This window comes from Amphiura filiformis, chromosome 13 (assembly GCF_039555335.1).
Source record: "Amphiura filiformis chromosome 13, Afil_fr2py, whole genome shotgun sequence".
Classification (NCBI taxonomy): Eukaryota; Metazoa; Echinodermata; class Ophiuroidea; order Amphilepidida; family Amphiuridae; genus Amphiura; species Amphiura filiformis.
Window position 1 is genome coordinate 32,016,410 of NC_092640.1, and position 16,778 is coordinate 32,033,187.

The 16,778-nt window shown below is 35.6% G+C and overlaps 1 protein-coding gene across 1 annotated transcript; it reads left to right on the forward strand.

Moving 5' to 3' along the window:
- The first annotated feature begins 2,223 nt into the window (after positions 1 to 2,223).
- On the forward strand, positions 2,224 to 7,516 carry LOC140168246 (uncharacterized). Its single transcript, XM_072191582.1, has 2 exons — positions 2,224 to 3,135; positions 3,778 to 7,516. The coding sequence occupies exons 1-2, from the start codon at positions 2,239 to 2,241 to the stop codon at positions 4,774 to 4,776; spliced, it is 1,896 nt and encodes a 631-aa protein (XP_072047683.1). The 5' UTR covers positions 2,224 to 2,238; the 3' UTR covers positions 4,777 to 7,516.
- The last annotated feature ends 9,262 nt before the right edge of the window (positions 7,517 to 16,778 follow it).

Sequence of the window (16,778 nt, forward strand, 5' to 3'; positions counted from 1 at the left end):
CAACGCTGGTTAACGAGGCTGTCACAGACAAGGCGGTGGTATCTCAATTCCCTACAGCATGTTCAGTACTTACATTTATTGGTTAACCCCCTCGACACTACTGGTCATCTAACAGCATTTCGGATTGGTTGATAACTTGAAATGCTCATTTCAATTGCAAATTATGACAAGGCTTTAAATTATTTATGGTCAAACTTGGATTCGCAGATGATCTTATTAATACCTCTCCTTGATTGGTTCAAAATTGGACACAATATTCATTTTGGCCAATCGGCAGGTAGTTAACTTTCAATACTAGATTACCGGTAGATTAACCTGTTGTGTACTTACATTATTATAACAGGTTACTTTTAAGTACAAATATAATATATTTTGTATGCGAGATTGAGCAGATATAAACACCCGCCTGGGTGGAAGGCTTAATTACTGTAATTACTGTAGTAATTTTACTCTTAGAAAGTCAGTGACGTCAACGCGTTGAGGCCCGGGGTTACTCAACTTTAGATATCATGGGTATGTGCTTACCGGCGTCTGGAAGTAGGGCCTATCGGTCTAAAATGTTTTTAGATATATGGAGGGGGTCATTGGGTAGAACAAAAGTAGAAAGGGGGTCAGTGGGTATAAATATTTTAAAACAGGGTCATTTGGTATAAAAGTTTCAATAAAAGGGTCATCAGGTAGAAAATTTCCAAAAAAATTAGCAAAATTATATTTTTTGTTCCAACTTTGATATTTACAATAACAATATGCTGAAATAAGATAATTGGAAAGTTTCCCATTATTTTATGGCATTTTAATGATAAAAGTCTAGAAAACACAGGTGGTCACTAGAACCTAACAGGGGGATCATCGGATATAACTTTAAAAAGGGTGTTTGGGTATAAGCGGGTTTTAAAAAGGGGTCCTATTGACAAGCATTATACTGCCCTCCCCAGGGTTGAGGCAGCTGGGTGCATTGATGTTACTGACTCGCTGAAAGTAGAACTACTGCAATGGTCTGGAATTATTATTCTATTTATTCTTTTCAATTTCAAGGTTATTTTTTACAACATGGTTTAAAATTTCATATGAACTAGTGAATTTTTATCATTTAAACCATGACTTCGTATGAGATTATTGCATTTGCTTTCCTATATTGAGATTAAATTGTCAACGAATCCAAACACGATTTTACAACCTTGCATTCAATACGTAGGCCACCATGTGAACCAGCTATAATACTTGTTCAATTGTTCATGACCTAAATAAAACAAAAATATACCTATAGCAATATCGCACCTGATATGCCTAGTCATACGAGTAATCTATTGCTTCTGTCAAATATGCAATACAATGCTGAATAATCCAGAACGGAGTGCCTTGTGGGCAATATCCGGACGTCGAAAGTAGAATAACTATGACTCGTTTGGAACTCCTATGATTTTACCTGTCAGTTACAACATTTGCAGTTCTAATAGACTTTGATTGTTATAGGCCTAAAATACAAGGGCTATTCGCTGTAGAAGTGACCACATAATCGGATTAACTACCATAGCAATAGATGAATACAAACTTTGACTATATCGCGCTGCACTACAAGCAAGTTGCACTCATCAACTGTGCATGTCTGCAATCATAGATTGAATACAATACCTCTCTTTTCAAAGATACTAATCTTACAGGTGCGAGTGATCAGCATGATATGATTCAATGCATAGGTACCGCGTGCACGTTATAGGTAGCCTTCTACAGCGGATAGTGCTGTGAAGATATCAAGAGCTAACAATGTACAAGAATCAAGTACAACTTATTTTAGCGTAGTGTAAAGTTCACAGTCATTGAAATACTATGTGAGCTTCGAACTATGTATCCCGCCTCAATATCACTCACAATATAATATGTTCTGAATTATATATCATCGCTTATTATCCTCTTATCTCGATAATCTCAATAATCCTAACATTACGGGAGTTATGTGCTGTCAATGCCAATCATTTAAGAAAGACGGTGACACGTAATCATTACTGGACGCCAGTCTTTGAGTGATGTGTCACCATATTGGTCACCAATAGCCTCAAATCATTTACTTGGTTGGTAAGGGGGCTCAACTTCTAATTAACCACACTACTAGTCATAAGTCACCAAATGTGTTTCTTCGTATGATGCCATTTTTAGGTATACTTCCCACATGATTTCATATCCTTATACTTAAACCATCTCATAATTTGTGTGTGTGTCATTTCAGATTTGCCTGTCATCATGATTGCAGCTACAATGGAGTGTTTTACAGCCAGAAGAACCTTTGGAATATTTTGCATTGTTGTTGTTGTAAGCCTCATTGGTGCTGGCAGAATTCCTTCTTGCGTTAACATAGCCTGTGAAGATGATGAACCTGGCACTGCGAGATGCAATCAGAGACATTTAAGATGTATTCCACAGAATCATGTAGACGCAAAATTTCTAGATATGCATGGAAACAGTTTAACCAGTCTTATAGAAGGAAGCTTTAGACACATGGTGCACCTGCAGAAGTTAGATTTGAGTATGAATAAAATAAAATCTATTATTCCTGGAGCGTTTGTTGGACTAACTAATCTAACGAACTTAATATTAAAGTTTAACAAGCTCTTTACGATAAACCGAGGAACATTTAATGGTGCTAGTCATCTAACAAATCTGGACTTATCAAAGAATAATATCACCACGATTCAACCAGGATCATTTGACGGATTACAAAACCTCAAGACTCTATTCCTTCATGAAAACCTCATCAATCGTGTCAGCGATGGGACCCTGTTTGGTCTGCGTAGCCTGAATTATCTGGCATTGCAAAATAACCACATACAATCACTTGCACCGAGATCATTCCATGGATTGACAAAATTACAGACATTGCAACTAAATGGTAATAAACTACGGACATTGCCAAACTTTAAAATCTACCTGCCGTCTCTGAAGAATCTATGGGTTGCTGATAATAACATACAATGTGACTGTAGAGTTGAGTTCTTAAGGAGATGGATGAATCCTAAGAATGGAGGAGTAAGTTTGACAGTAAGACATCCTATACTTTGTGTAGCTCCACGCGTCTTAAAGGGCCGTGACATGAGACTCTTCGGGTTTCCATTGCAGTGTGTTGGTCCTAGTATTGTTAAGGTAAGTTTTACACTTTGTAGTTACACAAAATACAATAATACATTGACTTGTCTGTCCATTGAGGTATCTTAGAGTAGCCATTAGGCTTTTTGTCCGTTCTTTTATATTTTCTGATTTTCTGATAAACAGTGACAGACAAAATTTGCTGGGATGCCCATAAAACCCAAACTCTTTCCCATCGCTCAATGTTGGACAGAGATGAGCAAATTTGCCGAAATTTACCGAATTCAAATACATTGGTCGCGGGAATGGGAGATTAATTTATGTTACCCTAAAGTCCCAGTAGTACAGCATCCCATGCTAAAAGTGTTGTTTATGCCGTTGAGAATATGATATGAGAGGATATTCTACAGACGGGATCCGGTAATCCACATGGTTGATATGACTCTTTTTAAGTGAATTTTTATCAATTTATCAATTCGGTACCAGTTCTGAAAGTAAGAATATTCAACTCAGTTTTGAAGGTCAGAAGTTCCTCCATGCCGGAACTATGACGTTATCTGCTATATATAATAGCAAGTGCTAATATGCTTAAAGGCATGTTTAAAATCTCTTAACAGAAAAAGCTAATTCTTGTAAAATAATGTACAAAGTAAATTTTCAAATTCACAATATTATAATAATTGTCACATTTCATTTCAGAATCCCAAACAGGTGATGGCTTTAACTGGACGTAGTCTTGTGGTACCCTGCAATGCAACAGGAGTTCCTGAACCAACCGTTATGTGGATGAAACCAGAAGGTAGTCTAGTCACATCAGAGACCAATCAGAGAGTTACAATGACCAGCGACGGGTCGCTTCGCATCTTACAAGCGAGAAAAGAGGATTCTGGGAATTACACCTGTCGCGCACAAAACGCAGGTGGGCAAGATACCACCAGTGTTGCAGTCGTGATCTTAGATGAATCCCACGTGAATCAGGATAGTTATAATTCGGTCACATCTTACGAAGGGTATGATACAGGACAACATCTACCAGAATTATCTTACCCTGATATATATACCACGCCCCATGGGTGTAGCAACCCAAGTGCCACACCCATATGTGATGCAACCGTAGGTGTCATCACAACCGCTTGTGTTACTTTTATAACAACTCTCGCCACCTGTTTAGCATTCTTTTACATCTGGTATAAAAGACAGAATCCAAGTAAGCAAACAGGATACAAAGAACATATTGATGATGTCGATGTGTCTTGTGATGAGACACCAATGAGACATAAATGTGTGGGTAGAAGGAAGAGCAAGATCGTCAGTGTTATAACCGCGATAACAATGCCTGCGTACATGTATACAAAACCAGCAAGACCTAAGAAGAAGCCTAATCGATCCTTCCGAATGGGATCAGTAGAAGATAATCCAAGAGCAGAAATCCTTCCAAGTGTACCTTCATGTCATAGCGTGTCATCATCAGAAAGTGATAAGAAAACAATAGACACTGCAGAGGAAAGTCTTGACACTGATATGTCTTATGAAGAAGGAGATATGAATGAATCTCTTGATTCGAATAATTTGTATGAGAATGCACTAATATTAACAACAGATCCCAATTATTCCGCTTTAGACCCAATGACCAGATGTATAATGAATGATACCTACGAAGAAACAGACGCTCAAAGAGATGAAGCAACACTTCTGTAATTACGCAGAGGTGGGTTTCATGAAAGACTGATACAATGAGACTCTATTTTGTTTTAGAATAACAATTATTGAGCTCATAAAATGCTGCAAAAGTAGCAACATTATGCCAAAAACTGCAAAATGAAATATATATTTTAATAGATGAAATCTTCATCACTTACTACAAAGTAGTATAAACATTTACTGACTTTGTCAAACTGTAAAAGTTGACACCAAGTTGTGTACTGCTCCATATATTGCAAGTTTGTGAACTTGAAATTATGAACAGCAAAATAGTGGATGGCGTGGATGACTATTTCAAATTTCGCGCCAATATTTTGAGATCAAATTAGCGCCGAATCATGTACAGATACTACAGAATCCTATACTATGTATATCCGTGTTGCTTCAGTACTTATATTTACTCGGACATTCCTTGACATATGTGTCAAAAAAATTAAAATTGAATTTTGAAGACGGTTACAGTTTAATAATGATTAATCATGATGATGGTCACATTTTTATGTACAGACTTTAAACAAAATACACATATAATGTACAGGTAATTTTGTACATAAAAGACCACTCCAACCATTTACATGTAGACGGACACTTCATGGTATACGGTTAGTGTAAATAAAATAATTCGGAGTGTTTGCACAGATTGTGTATCTCAAAACATGTTACAACCCAATGAAAAAATCAACACAATGTCATGGCTTTTATACGATCACATTTAAAAGGGTATTCGGGATTTTAGAATCTTCTTTTTAGGGTATGGTTTAATAGATATCCATGAAAAAGGTTTATTTAAGAAACAAATTGTTGATTCTGACGTTGATTTTGCGCGTTACCATTATTACATGTGGTTCGTGGTCAGATAAGGCTGCGGACCACGAAGTGCTCTTTAAGCATCTACATTCAAATATAGGGTCATTAAAGGCTCATTCAAATGATCAAAATTCAGTCTTTTGCACCTTTATTAGTAGCATAGATGTATATGCACAAAATAGGACATTTTACATGAAAATGTGATTTTTCTACATAAGTATATAAATTACCTCCATGTATTTGAATGGGGCTTCAACTTTGTCAATACTGCTGTTTTCTCGTCATTTTGCCAAATTTCCATATTAAAAATGCCCAATGACAATTTCAATGACTTACCTATATTTTTAGTAACTTGCACTCAATTTTAATTTTTAGACTCTTGCTGGCATCAATGAATGGGCCTTTAACATAACTTTGATAAAACCCTAGTTTGTCCACGTTTAATTTGCTATACTTTGTGTGGTGTGATCAATAGCTCTTGAATTGACATTCCTCATTCCACATTGAGGAATTTGATCAAATTACATGTTTTTATATTAATTTCATAGTGTGAAATATAATTTTAAAACGTTTTATATACGACATAAACTTAATAACAACAGATGGCGCTATCACTGCACTAAAATGTTTCATATGATCATTTTAAGACCAGTTCTAGAATGAATAATATCATGATCATTTTAATAGAGAGACTAGGTTGGAATTACCTATGGCTCAATGTGAATTTTGGCATGCCCCAATAAATTGCCTGTCACTATAAAACAAAAGCTCTGAATCACACAAAAATCTTGATTTGGCTGGTATCATGCTACTCAACACCAACAAATATACACGTTCGATTTCCTTTTCTATAATCTTTTTCTATTATCTGAAATTGTAACATTTTTTGATATACACACTGTATTGAATTATCAGTGATTATACAAATGAGCATGCAGGGACTTATCGCCAATGTTTATAAAGCACACTGGTTGAAACGAATGCAAAACTTGATTAAACCTATTGCTATATGGTAGTTAATCCTGTTACATAATTATTTCTACGGCAAATAACTTTACGAAAAGTCCGATATTTCTTTTTTATTGTGAATCAATGATTCCTATAAAACTAGAGATGAGGCATCTTTTTTGTAATCTATCTGATGGTTTATGGTTTAAGGTTTAAACATTTTTACTAATTGATTACAGAAAATAGGTAATCTGTAGACACTGTTTTTGCAGTGTAGCTTATCAAACATTCGATCCGGGTCAGGGTACTTTTGGATATTTCGGAAAATTCAAAAAAGTCTTCACTGCGCAGGGTGCACACCACCAAATCAGTTATATTCTTTTATGTGTTGTTAACAGAGGAATTTATCATTTTCCCAATGATATCTTCTAACATATTATAACCAACAATTGTTAGGTATTTCAGCGGCTCATTTTTTTGAGGAGGTGCGTCGAAAACTTTGTAAATCCTATATCTTACAGCACACCGCCTGTACGTAGTGACGTCATATGGTGGTGTATAAAACCAAAAACGTGCCTCAAATTTCAGAATTATAACAATTGTAATCTTTTATGCTTAAATGTCGAGAAAATCATCCAGAGAGTACAGCTATCACAAAAAAGGCACATCAACATTTTTTCATTGACTCAACCTGGTATGATTCTCAGTATGAAAAATATTTTGTAACATGCAGTCATTTAGCAAGGACCCGATTTGGTGGTGTGAAATACGCAGTTGAATTTCGTAGTAAATATGTGCGCATCAGGGATCCAATCAAAATGTCTTTCCGGGTTCCATGATGCAGAATATCCAATTAATATAAAGTTTTAAAGAATTCCTAAAAAATTAAAGATATTCGTGATTTGTATAACAATAATAAGTGTATTTCTTTATACTAACAAAATAATGATGTTGTTGTGTTTGTCTTTTATTAAAAATAAACAGAAATTGAATCAAAATGCTATGTTTCGTGATTACTCAACTGTCTGTAATCTTGGTTTGTTATACAGAAGCCTTTCAAGGTCTTTGAGTTATGGTAATTACATAAGCCTCGTATAATAATAATGAAAAATACCACAAAGGGGGATAGGGTTGGTGTTGGTTCTTTTTGATAAACCTACTTCGTTTTTCAAGAAATGATGCCCAGTTCTAACCAGAAATTTTGCAGGCGTCAGATGACGTCTTGAACCTACCCTCCTCAAGCCCTTCACCTTGATTCACTCTTCAAAAATAATTTTAGGCAAAGATTCACCTCAGGGGATGATTTAAGTACTACCCACCACCCCACTGGGTTTACTGTGCAGCAGGCGAGCAGTGTGAGTAACATAACACCACTGCTTTGCTATGCTGCATAGAAGTGCATGGTTAAATTTGAATTTGTACAGTTATATTTACATAAAAAAACGCTGTGAAGATGCTGGTCATTTTATGTTATCTACAGAAGGTGTGAATTATCCTTTAAATACACATCACTTTTGATCTGAAATCGACTAAGTAATAATGACACACGCACAATTCTACATGTTCTAAAACAACATCTTTTGCACAGAGTTCAATGTGATTTGAAAAGTAAAGTGGCAGTTGAAACTCTAGTGATAACACTTTCGCAGTGCATGTTCAAAAGATCCACCTGATCTATGACTGTTTGCTCTACGTAAAAACATATATAACAATCTAAACGAGAGTAAAGATAAGTCAAAGATTAACCTTTGCGATTATTTGTTTGGTTGAAAAAACTCAAGATTAAGATAATTCAAGATTCACCCTATGGTTTTGTTCAACAAGGTAGGTTAGGGGTTAGGGTGAGGGTTAGGGTTAGGGTTAGGGTTAGGGTTAGGGTTAGGGTTAGGATTAGGATTAGAGTTGGGATTAGTTTGGTATTCTCTTACACGAAGGATACACCCATTTTTACCGACAAGTCTCGAGGAGCGTATGGTCAAGATTCCCTTTGACTCCTGCATTAAGCAAAAGCTAAGTGGGATCCACACGCAGCGTTCGAAATGAGCCACAATCTTCAAGAGCCATTTGGGAACTAAAGTTTGATTCTACCAACCCTCATCAATATCAACGGGCCCGAACTCAAATTGTAAAATTTTAATGTCACACTGGTCCACATTTTGAAAGATTTCAGACTCAAAAATCAACAACAGAAATGCCATGGCTTGATATTGAAGTCAGTATTGCGCCCATCTTGCTGACCTTGGTCATGTTGGTGACAAAATGTCACTTACAGGGTAGCGTATCGGCGGGCTCGCAGTGATTTTACGGTCTTCTTTCTAGCACGGGAAACGATTTCTGTCTCATGATGATGCACAAGTATATGACTGGATCTGCAAAAGAAGGGCGAGATGCGAGACACAATTACGGTGATGTACGTATCTAATGTTTTTCATTAAAATTAAATAAATGATATGTTTCTTTCTTTATCATATTATATCGGGTTATAAAATGAATATTAATTATGTTCATGTGAACTTACTATTTTAGATAGCGGCAGTATCGCGTCTCATCAAAGACACATCATCAGACTGACTGATAAATCTGACTGATGATGCGTCTTGGATGAAACTAGATACTACATGTACTGCCGCTATCTCAGTCAGCCTGATGATGCGTCTTGGATGAGACGTGATATTGTCGCTATCTCAGTCAGCCTGATGATGCGTCTTGGATGAGACGTGATATTGTCGCTATCTCAGTCAGCCTGATGATGCGTCTTGGATGAGACGTGATATTGTCGCTATCTCAGTCAGCCTGATGATGCGTCTTGGATGAGACGTGATATTGTCGCTATCTCAGTCAGCCTGATGATGCGTCTTGGATGAGACGTGATATTGTCGCTATCTCAGTCAGCCTGATGATGCGTCTTGGATGAGACGTGATATTGTCGCTATCTCAGTCAGCCTGATGATGCGTCTTGGATGAGACGTGATATTGTCGCTATCTCAGTCAGCCTGATGATGCGTCTTGGATGAGACGTGATATTGTCGCTATCTCAGTCAGCCTGATGATGCGTCTTGGATGAGACGTGATATTGTCGCTATCTCAGTCAGCCTGATGATGCGTCTTGGATGAGACGTGATATTGTCGCTATCTCAGTCAGCCTGATGATGCGTCTTGGATGAGACGTGATATTGTCGCTATCTCAGTCAGTCTGATGAAGCGTCTTGGATGAGACACGATATTGTCGCTATTAAAAATTAGTAAGTCCAGATGAACAGATTTAATATGAGATGTTTATCTACCTGGATGATTGAGAATTTCACACATTTTCATCGGGTTGTTTAAATTACCTTCTAAGGTGTGGGCAATATATTACCTAATTAACAATTTACTGTAACTGCATTACCTATACCACCGATGATCTTCAGTGACCTTAAAGATCGATTCCACCATGTCCACGTGAGACAGAGTAAACCTATGTCCCCAGGTTAACAAAAAAATAAGGGCAGTCAGGCGGATGTTCCTTTAATCCGACGATGGATCCTCCGTGACATTTCTGTTATATATATAATTTATGAAACATTCAAGTTTCTGGAGATCTAAACATTGCTATGGTTGAGTAAAACTGTGTGGCGGAAAGGAAAGAGTGCTGTCTCCTATATGCCTCCGTACTTATCCCACGGCAATGGGGAGAGACAATAATGTCACAGCACTTTCCTCGAGCCATTGACCTCATTACCATGATTTCATACAGAATCTATAAATTGCCTACAAGCCCCGCTACAAGCTGATAAGATATACTTTGAAATAATCCAACAAATGAATTAACGAAAAGTGTTTATCCCATGTATACAAGGCACCTCAAAATTATCTTTTTAGGAAGAAGACATAATGACTACATTATATATGACATTCTTATGTAACGGCTAATATTTTAGGTGTCCCGATTATATTCATGATAATAGAAGCTTAACCTATAGTTTTGGAAGTCTGCCTTTACTTAACTTAATGTTAGCAACTATTTTAAACTTTTGTGATTTGGTAGTTCATAGCATCTTGCGAGTGGTAGTGAGTTTTGGCAAAAATTGCATTGATCATTTCATAGCGAAGTAAAAGAATTCAAATATCACAGATAATTATACTTTTATAGGTCCTGTGGTTCTCGAGTTATGTTATAAAGAGGGCTGAAACAACAACACTTTTGCAAACTGTACATAACTCATTAACAACAATAAATCAAGCAAGTTTTCAAAGCATATGATTTGTAGAATGAACTTTTGCAAAACATTAAAGTGTTATTTTTCAATAATATATTGATTTAGACAATGAAAATCGATTTTTTTGAGGGGGGCTGCTTCGACAAACAATACCCTTAAAGAGTGCTTACTACTGCTTGGAATACCTTCATTATTTTCAAGATTTAAGAGTACCATAATTATAATTATTATAATTTAAGGAGATTGATTAATCTACGTTCGTAATCTGGATTTAGATGCACTAGCTGATTTCACGGAAATTCTTAAAATAGCTCAAGGTTTTTTAAACGCTTAAAAGTGTTTTAACAAGTCTAGCCTTACATTAGCAAACTCAATCAGACAGGAATGCTAACATTTTTATGTTGTGAACACGCCTCTAATAAAATGAAACTTTTTCATTGTCTACAGCATAATGCATTTTATTGTCTTTTGGTCCATTCTGAGCTAGTTTTATTTTAAAGAAAATACAAAAATAATTGAAATAACACATGTGGCATCTAAGTCAAACTAAAGTTAGATATTTTTTCTAAATCCTTGAGACGAGAAGAATACTTTGGTAGGGTTTTAACACAAATTTGAGAAAGTTTGAAATTTGACCTTCATACGCAGCTTCGAGCTGCTTTTTGATTTTGGGAATCGGTCAATGGTACAGACACACCCTCAGCACTTAAAACATAGGTGTCACTAAATCCCAGAAGGGGTGAAGATAAGCTAGCCCCTCTTACATCCATATCAAAACGATGCACTTGTCGGCTACTACATATGTCTCTTCTTACATTAATCGTTAGTAATACATACCAGACTCATCTCAAGTGGAAGTCACTTCAAATCATCCCCCAAATCACATGGTTTACGGAATGTTCTCTGTATAATCTAAACCATGTTCCTTGGGGATTATTTGAAGTGACCCACACTTGAGATGAGTCTAGTAATGTATTCCTAACTATTATGTAAAAAGGAGACACGTGTAGCAACCTAGAGAAGTGCATTGATATGGATGTACACATATTATTTAATTCTTCGGACTCAGATAACATTGCTGAAGGGTAGCTCATGAGACATAAAGCACATGACGAAAACGGATAATGATCAACAGACTGGTGCACTGGAAGTGTATAGGATATCTTAAATAGGAACGATTCTATTAACCCTCTCCCCACGGCTATCGACTGCAGACGGCAGGTGACTTGAATATTAATTTTTCTATGATCATAGTTGGAATCAACATGAAAAATTAGTCCAAATGAGTACAAACAAGTCTAGTATTGGTTCAGTGGTTCTTGAGATAACTCCTGATATTTTCAGAAAATATCTAAAATGCTGGGCTTTTTATGTTGAAACCCAAAGTGCGATTTTCATTACCTAAATCAATATATTATTGGAAAATAACGCTTTGATGTAAAAAGTTCATTCTACAAATCTACTTTGAATACTTACTTGATTTATTGTTGTTAATAAGTTATGTACGTTTTACAAAAGTGTTGTTGTATCAGCCCTCTTTACAACATAACTCAAGAACCACAGGCCCTACAAAAGTATTATGTGATATTTGAATTCTTCTACTACACATTCGCTTTGAAATGATCAAATGCAATTTTTTTGCTAACCTTAATTTCTTACTGCAACCAGGGCGCTGCAACCACAATGGGCCGCAATATACACCTTTAGGGTTACGGTTACGGTTAGCGTATTGCGGATCAAAAAAATGCAGAAAATAAATACTCGGCCATAAATGAAGTACAAACATACATATTTTATTGATTCAAATGTTCTTGAAAGAGATTAATATCAAGACAAACCCTTGGTAACGAGTGCTTCAACTCAGTAAAAAGGCTTCTATAATTATAGCCCCTTGTAGTAAGTCAACCATATTGCTTTATGGTCCCAGGTCTCAGTATGCCTGGAGGTTATTTTGCTAGACCAAGGCATTACCGATATTTGGTACGGTCTAGACCCACTTCGGTGACGCCTGTAATTGTTTCGATAAAAGACCATTAAAAATATGTTCATTTCCCGCTTCATTTTAGGATCTTTCAGGAATTGTTTGCGTACTATATCATAGTTGATCCCACGTTATGCTCTCTCTTTGCGTCAGGAAATTGTTGTTTAAATTTGGCTATACTCTATTGTTGACAGATATTTATCATGTTTATTGGGAAATGCATGGACATGGGGAAATCACAGGCGGGCAAATGGACAGAGAACGATCTGTTTGCGTCCGGGTTTCGCATAATGCTAGTGCTTTGCTCATGAGCTATTGAGAAATATTGAATTTTATGTCTATAAAATTCCTAAAATAATTGATTGATTTTAATTAATCAATTCATTAGCTAATTAAATCAGTAATTACAAATTAATTAAGCACCAAATTCATTCATTCATGGACTCATTCATTGATTTTATTTACTTATTTATTTATTCATTTATATATATATTTTTTTTTTTTTATTATTTTTTTTTTATTTATTTATTTATTATTATTTTTTTATAAATTTATTTTCTAATTTATTTATTTAAATATTACTGAAATTTTACCACATAGCAATACAAATCTGTTTCGTGTAGATGGTTTGACTAAAGCCAAGAATTTTCTGCTTTACAAATGCTAAATTCCGCTTTTCTCCGCTTTGTAATTTTATCACATTTCTGACATAATAAAATTTCACAAGAATCTTACTTTTACTGTAGTCGCCCTTCAAACTGAATTGAAGGACAGGCGTTGTACGGTAAATCTATGACGGATTTTACTTTATTTTGATGAATTTTGAAGACCCATTTCATTTAGTATTTTATTTATTTATTTTCAATTGTATTTTTTTTCTTTTTCTAGGTCGTTTTTGCTTATTTTTTAAATTTTTTTCTCAGAAATGCGTTTTCCGCTTTACCTCCGAATTCCGCGATTTTCGCGGAATTTCCGCAACGCGGAAAATTCTTGGCTTTAGGTTTGACCCATCCACACTCTTCAGTTGCAATGTGAAGAATCATTCTCATTCTTCACATTGCAACTGAAGAGTGTGGATGGGTCAAACCATCTACACGAAACAGATTTGTATTGCTATGTGGAAAAATTTCACTAGTATAATTGTATATTTCGCTCCTATATTTTATAGGAACACTGTATCTTGTGATGATTTAACTATAATTTATAACAATTTATTTATTTTATTTTATTTATTTATTTTTTTTTTATTTATTTATTTTTTTTTTTTTTTTTTTATTTTTTTATTTATTTATTTATTTATTTATTTATTTATTTATTTATTTATTTATTTATTTATTTATTTATTTATTTATTTATTTATTTATTTATTTATTTATTTGATTTATTTATTTATTTATTTATTTTATTTATTTATTTATTTATTTTTATTTATTTATTTATTGACTAACACATCTCTTTCACATCGGCAGCTGATCCAAGTTACCTCATCTAGAGGCAATTCGACTGATCTAGGAAACCGTACGCACTGAAGGCCGACACCTCATTTGATACGATAGCCCAGAAAACATTAAAACACCGGTCAATTTAATGTAGTGAGGTCCAGATTTGAAAGTTGCACTTACAAACAATACAAAAACACTCAGATATCATTACATAGATTTACTTCCATTATACAAAAACAATACAATTTACTGCAACTTGCAAATCTTGGTTTACATTGATTTAAATGTACGCTGTGACGTCAATATTTTAGTCAATTGCTACAAATGAGGTTTCAAAATGTGCAGAAATAAATTCTGCTTCCAACGCATTTTACAGATTTGTAATACAATCGCCCGTTTTTGAATAATGGTCATTATTTAAGGGGGGTTAGTTACTTTTTTTGAGATGTTTATGTAAGTAGATAGGCTTTCATAAAATTGAAGCGCTTGTCAACCGACTGTTTTTTCGAATGATTTTTACACCCACACGGGCCCGTGCACGGGCCTTAGTTAATTCAAGCCCGGTAGGGTTGGGCCGTTGACTTCATGATAGTAAAGCCTTCCAACTAAACGGTTTCTCAATATAGTATAGCCCCGCAGGGCATGAAAAGAAATGTAAATATAACAATTATGACACGAAAAATATAAAACTAAGTAAATTGTTAAGTTAAAGCACCACATGGGTGTGGTGCAAGGGGAGATTGGACATTTAACATGTTTAACGCAAACCACAAAAAAGCAATATCCGTCATTCTTGTCCTGGATGGTGGAGCGAGGCTGTAGAGGAGATGTATCGAGGCTGTAGCGGAGCTGTAGCGAGGCTGTAGCGAGGCTGTAGCGGAGATGTAGCGAGGCTATAGCGGAGCTGTAGCGAGGCTGTAGCGAGGCTGTAGCGAGGCTGTAGCGAGGCTGTAACGGAGATGTGGCTAGGCTATAGCGGAGATGTAGCAAGGCGATAGCGGAGATGTGGCGAGAAATCGCGCGAGAATGTAGCTGACTCCCTGAAAATGCGGAAGTTCATTACAATAAAATCGTATCATTTGAAAGAAAATTAACTAATTTAAAGTCATAATGTACGATCTTTTTTTCAGAATTTACCTTTATTTTTTTCAAAACCGATTTTTTGGCATATTTGTAATACTTACACATGTTCTAACTTAAATCTATGAATCTATGAATCAAATTCGTCCTATTTGTAGTAAAACGGGACGATTTTCTGTTGGTCCGACATAAAGTCATAGGCCTAATTTTAGATTATGACTTTATGTCGGCCACGATCGCAAACCGTAGTCTCGTACAAAACTAGCTTGGTTACGCTCCCTCCACATGTGGAGGGAGCGTAACCAAACTGGCCGCGTAGGAGACTAACTCTGAGGCCGCACTCGCTGTCCTAATCCAAATAGTGCGAGATGTTTCGAGTGATAGAGGTGAAGATTATGATGTTGTTTCTTTGCAAATTCCCAATGTTTTTCGCGTCCAAATGTATTGGGAACTTTCATAATGATTATATATTATCATTTTAGAAGAAAAAAAGAAAAATCTAAAAATTTAAAAAGATCGTACATTAAGGCTTTAAAGGATCGCTATATTTTAGTGGTTAATTTTGTTTAGCTGGCAATAAGCTTACATTTCTACCACATGTTTTATTTCCAGTCTATAATCGCTCTTGTCGCTTTTCTTAGGTTTCCTCCGTCATCTAAAACTGGGATTTCTTCCCTGCGTATATTGATCTATCTTGTATCCAGAATCAGAAACGTGAATGTTTTGGCATTTTTATACACGAATCAAACATGAACGAATACTTCATACATTGACACATGCAGCTAAAACAGCTTGTATACTGTATACTTTTAGAATTTTCAAAATTGACATTTTTGTTCTTGAGATAAACATGATAAAGGAATTTTTATTAAAATATTTCATTTTCAATCCGTACCACGGATTTGGGGTGCACTAACATTGCAGACTATGTTTTTGCACCCCCATACAGTACATACAAGTTTGCGTAATACATTTTATATTATTATCAAAGCATACATCTTACAAAAAGGAACTTCATCTTACATTAAAAGGAAACCAAATCAGGTTTGATTATTCTTAATTAACCATTGATCTAATAAGCAGTCGGTAGCTTTGTCATATAGTTAATTATTTTAATTAGTTAGCAGACAGCGGGTTGGACAAAGCTCCGCCTTTCTATGATGGGCAGTCGACCACAGAGCTAGACACTGGACAACACTTGTCTACAAATGACAGATTATCTTGGACAATGGCACCTCGTAGATTAATGAAATTAATAATGGACTACGAGATGAAACCATCCGAATTAGAACAAATCTGATTACCTCTTTAAATGCTAACCACAGATCACATTTCTAATATCTTCTTCTTGTCGTGTTCACACACACTAGATATTGTTTTTCAGCCAAAGATGGACACAACTCTTAGCAATATCATTGTTCTCTGTAAGGTCCTCGGCTTTGCATTCTTGCTCCAATAGATGGCATCGCAATTATAGGTGCTCCATGGTTTGTGGTTCAGTTCCACATACGCAGGTAAAATCTTCTGTGTTTAGATAACGCC

Excerpts from the sequence above, each read along its gene's own strand:
- LOC140168246 (XM_072191582.1), top strand. The coding sequence starts at position 2,239 with ATGATTGCAGCTACAATGGAGTGTTTTACAGCCAGAAGAACCTTTGGA. Across the intron at positions 3,136-3,777 it reads TTGGTCCTAGTATTGTTAAG|AATCCCAAACAGGTGATGGC; the intron begins GTAAGTTTTACA and ends ATTTCATTTCAG.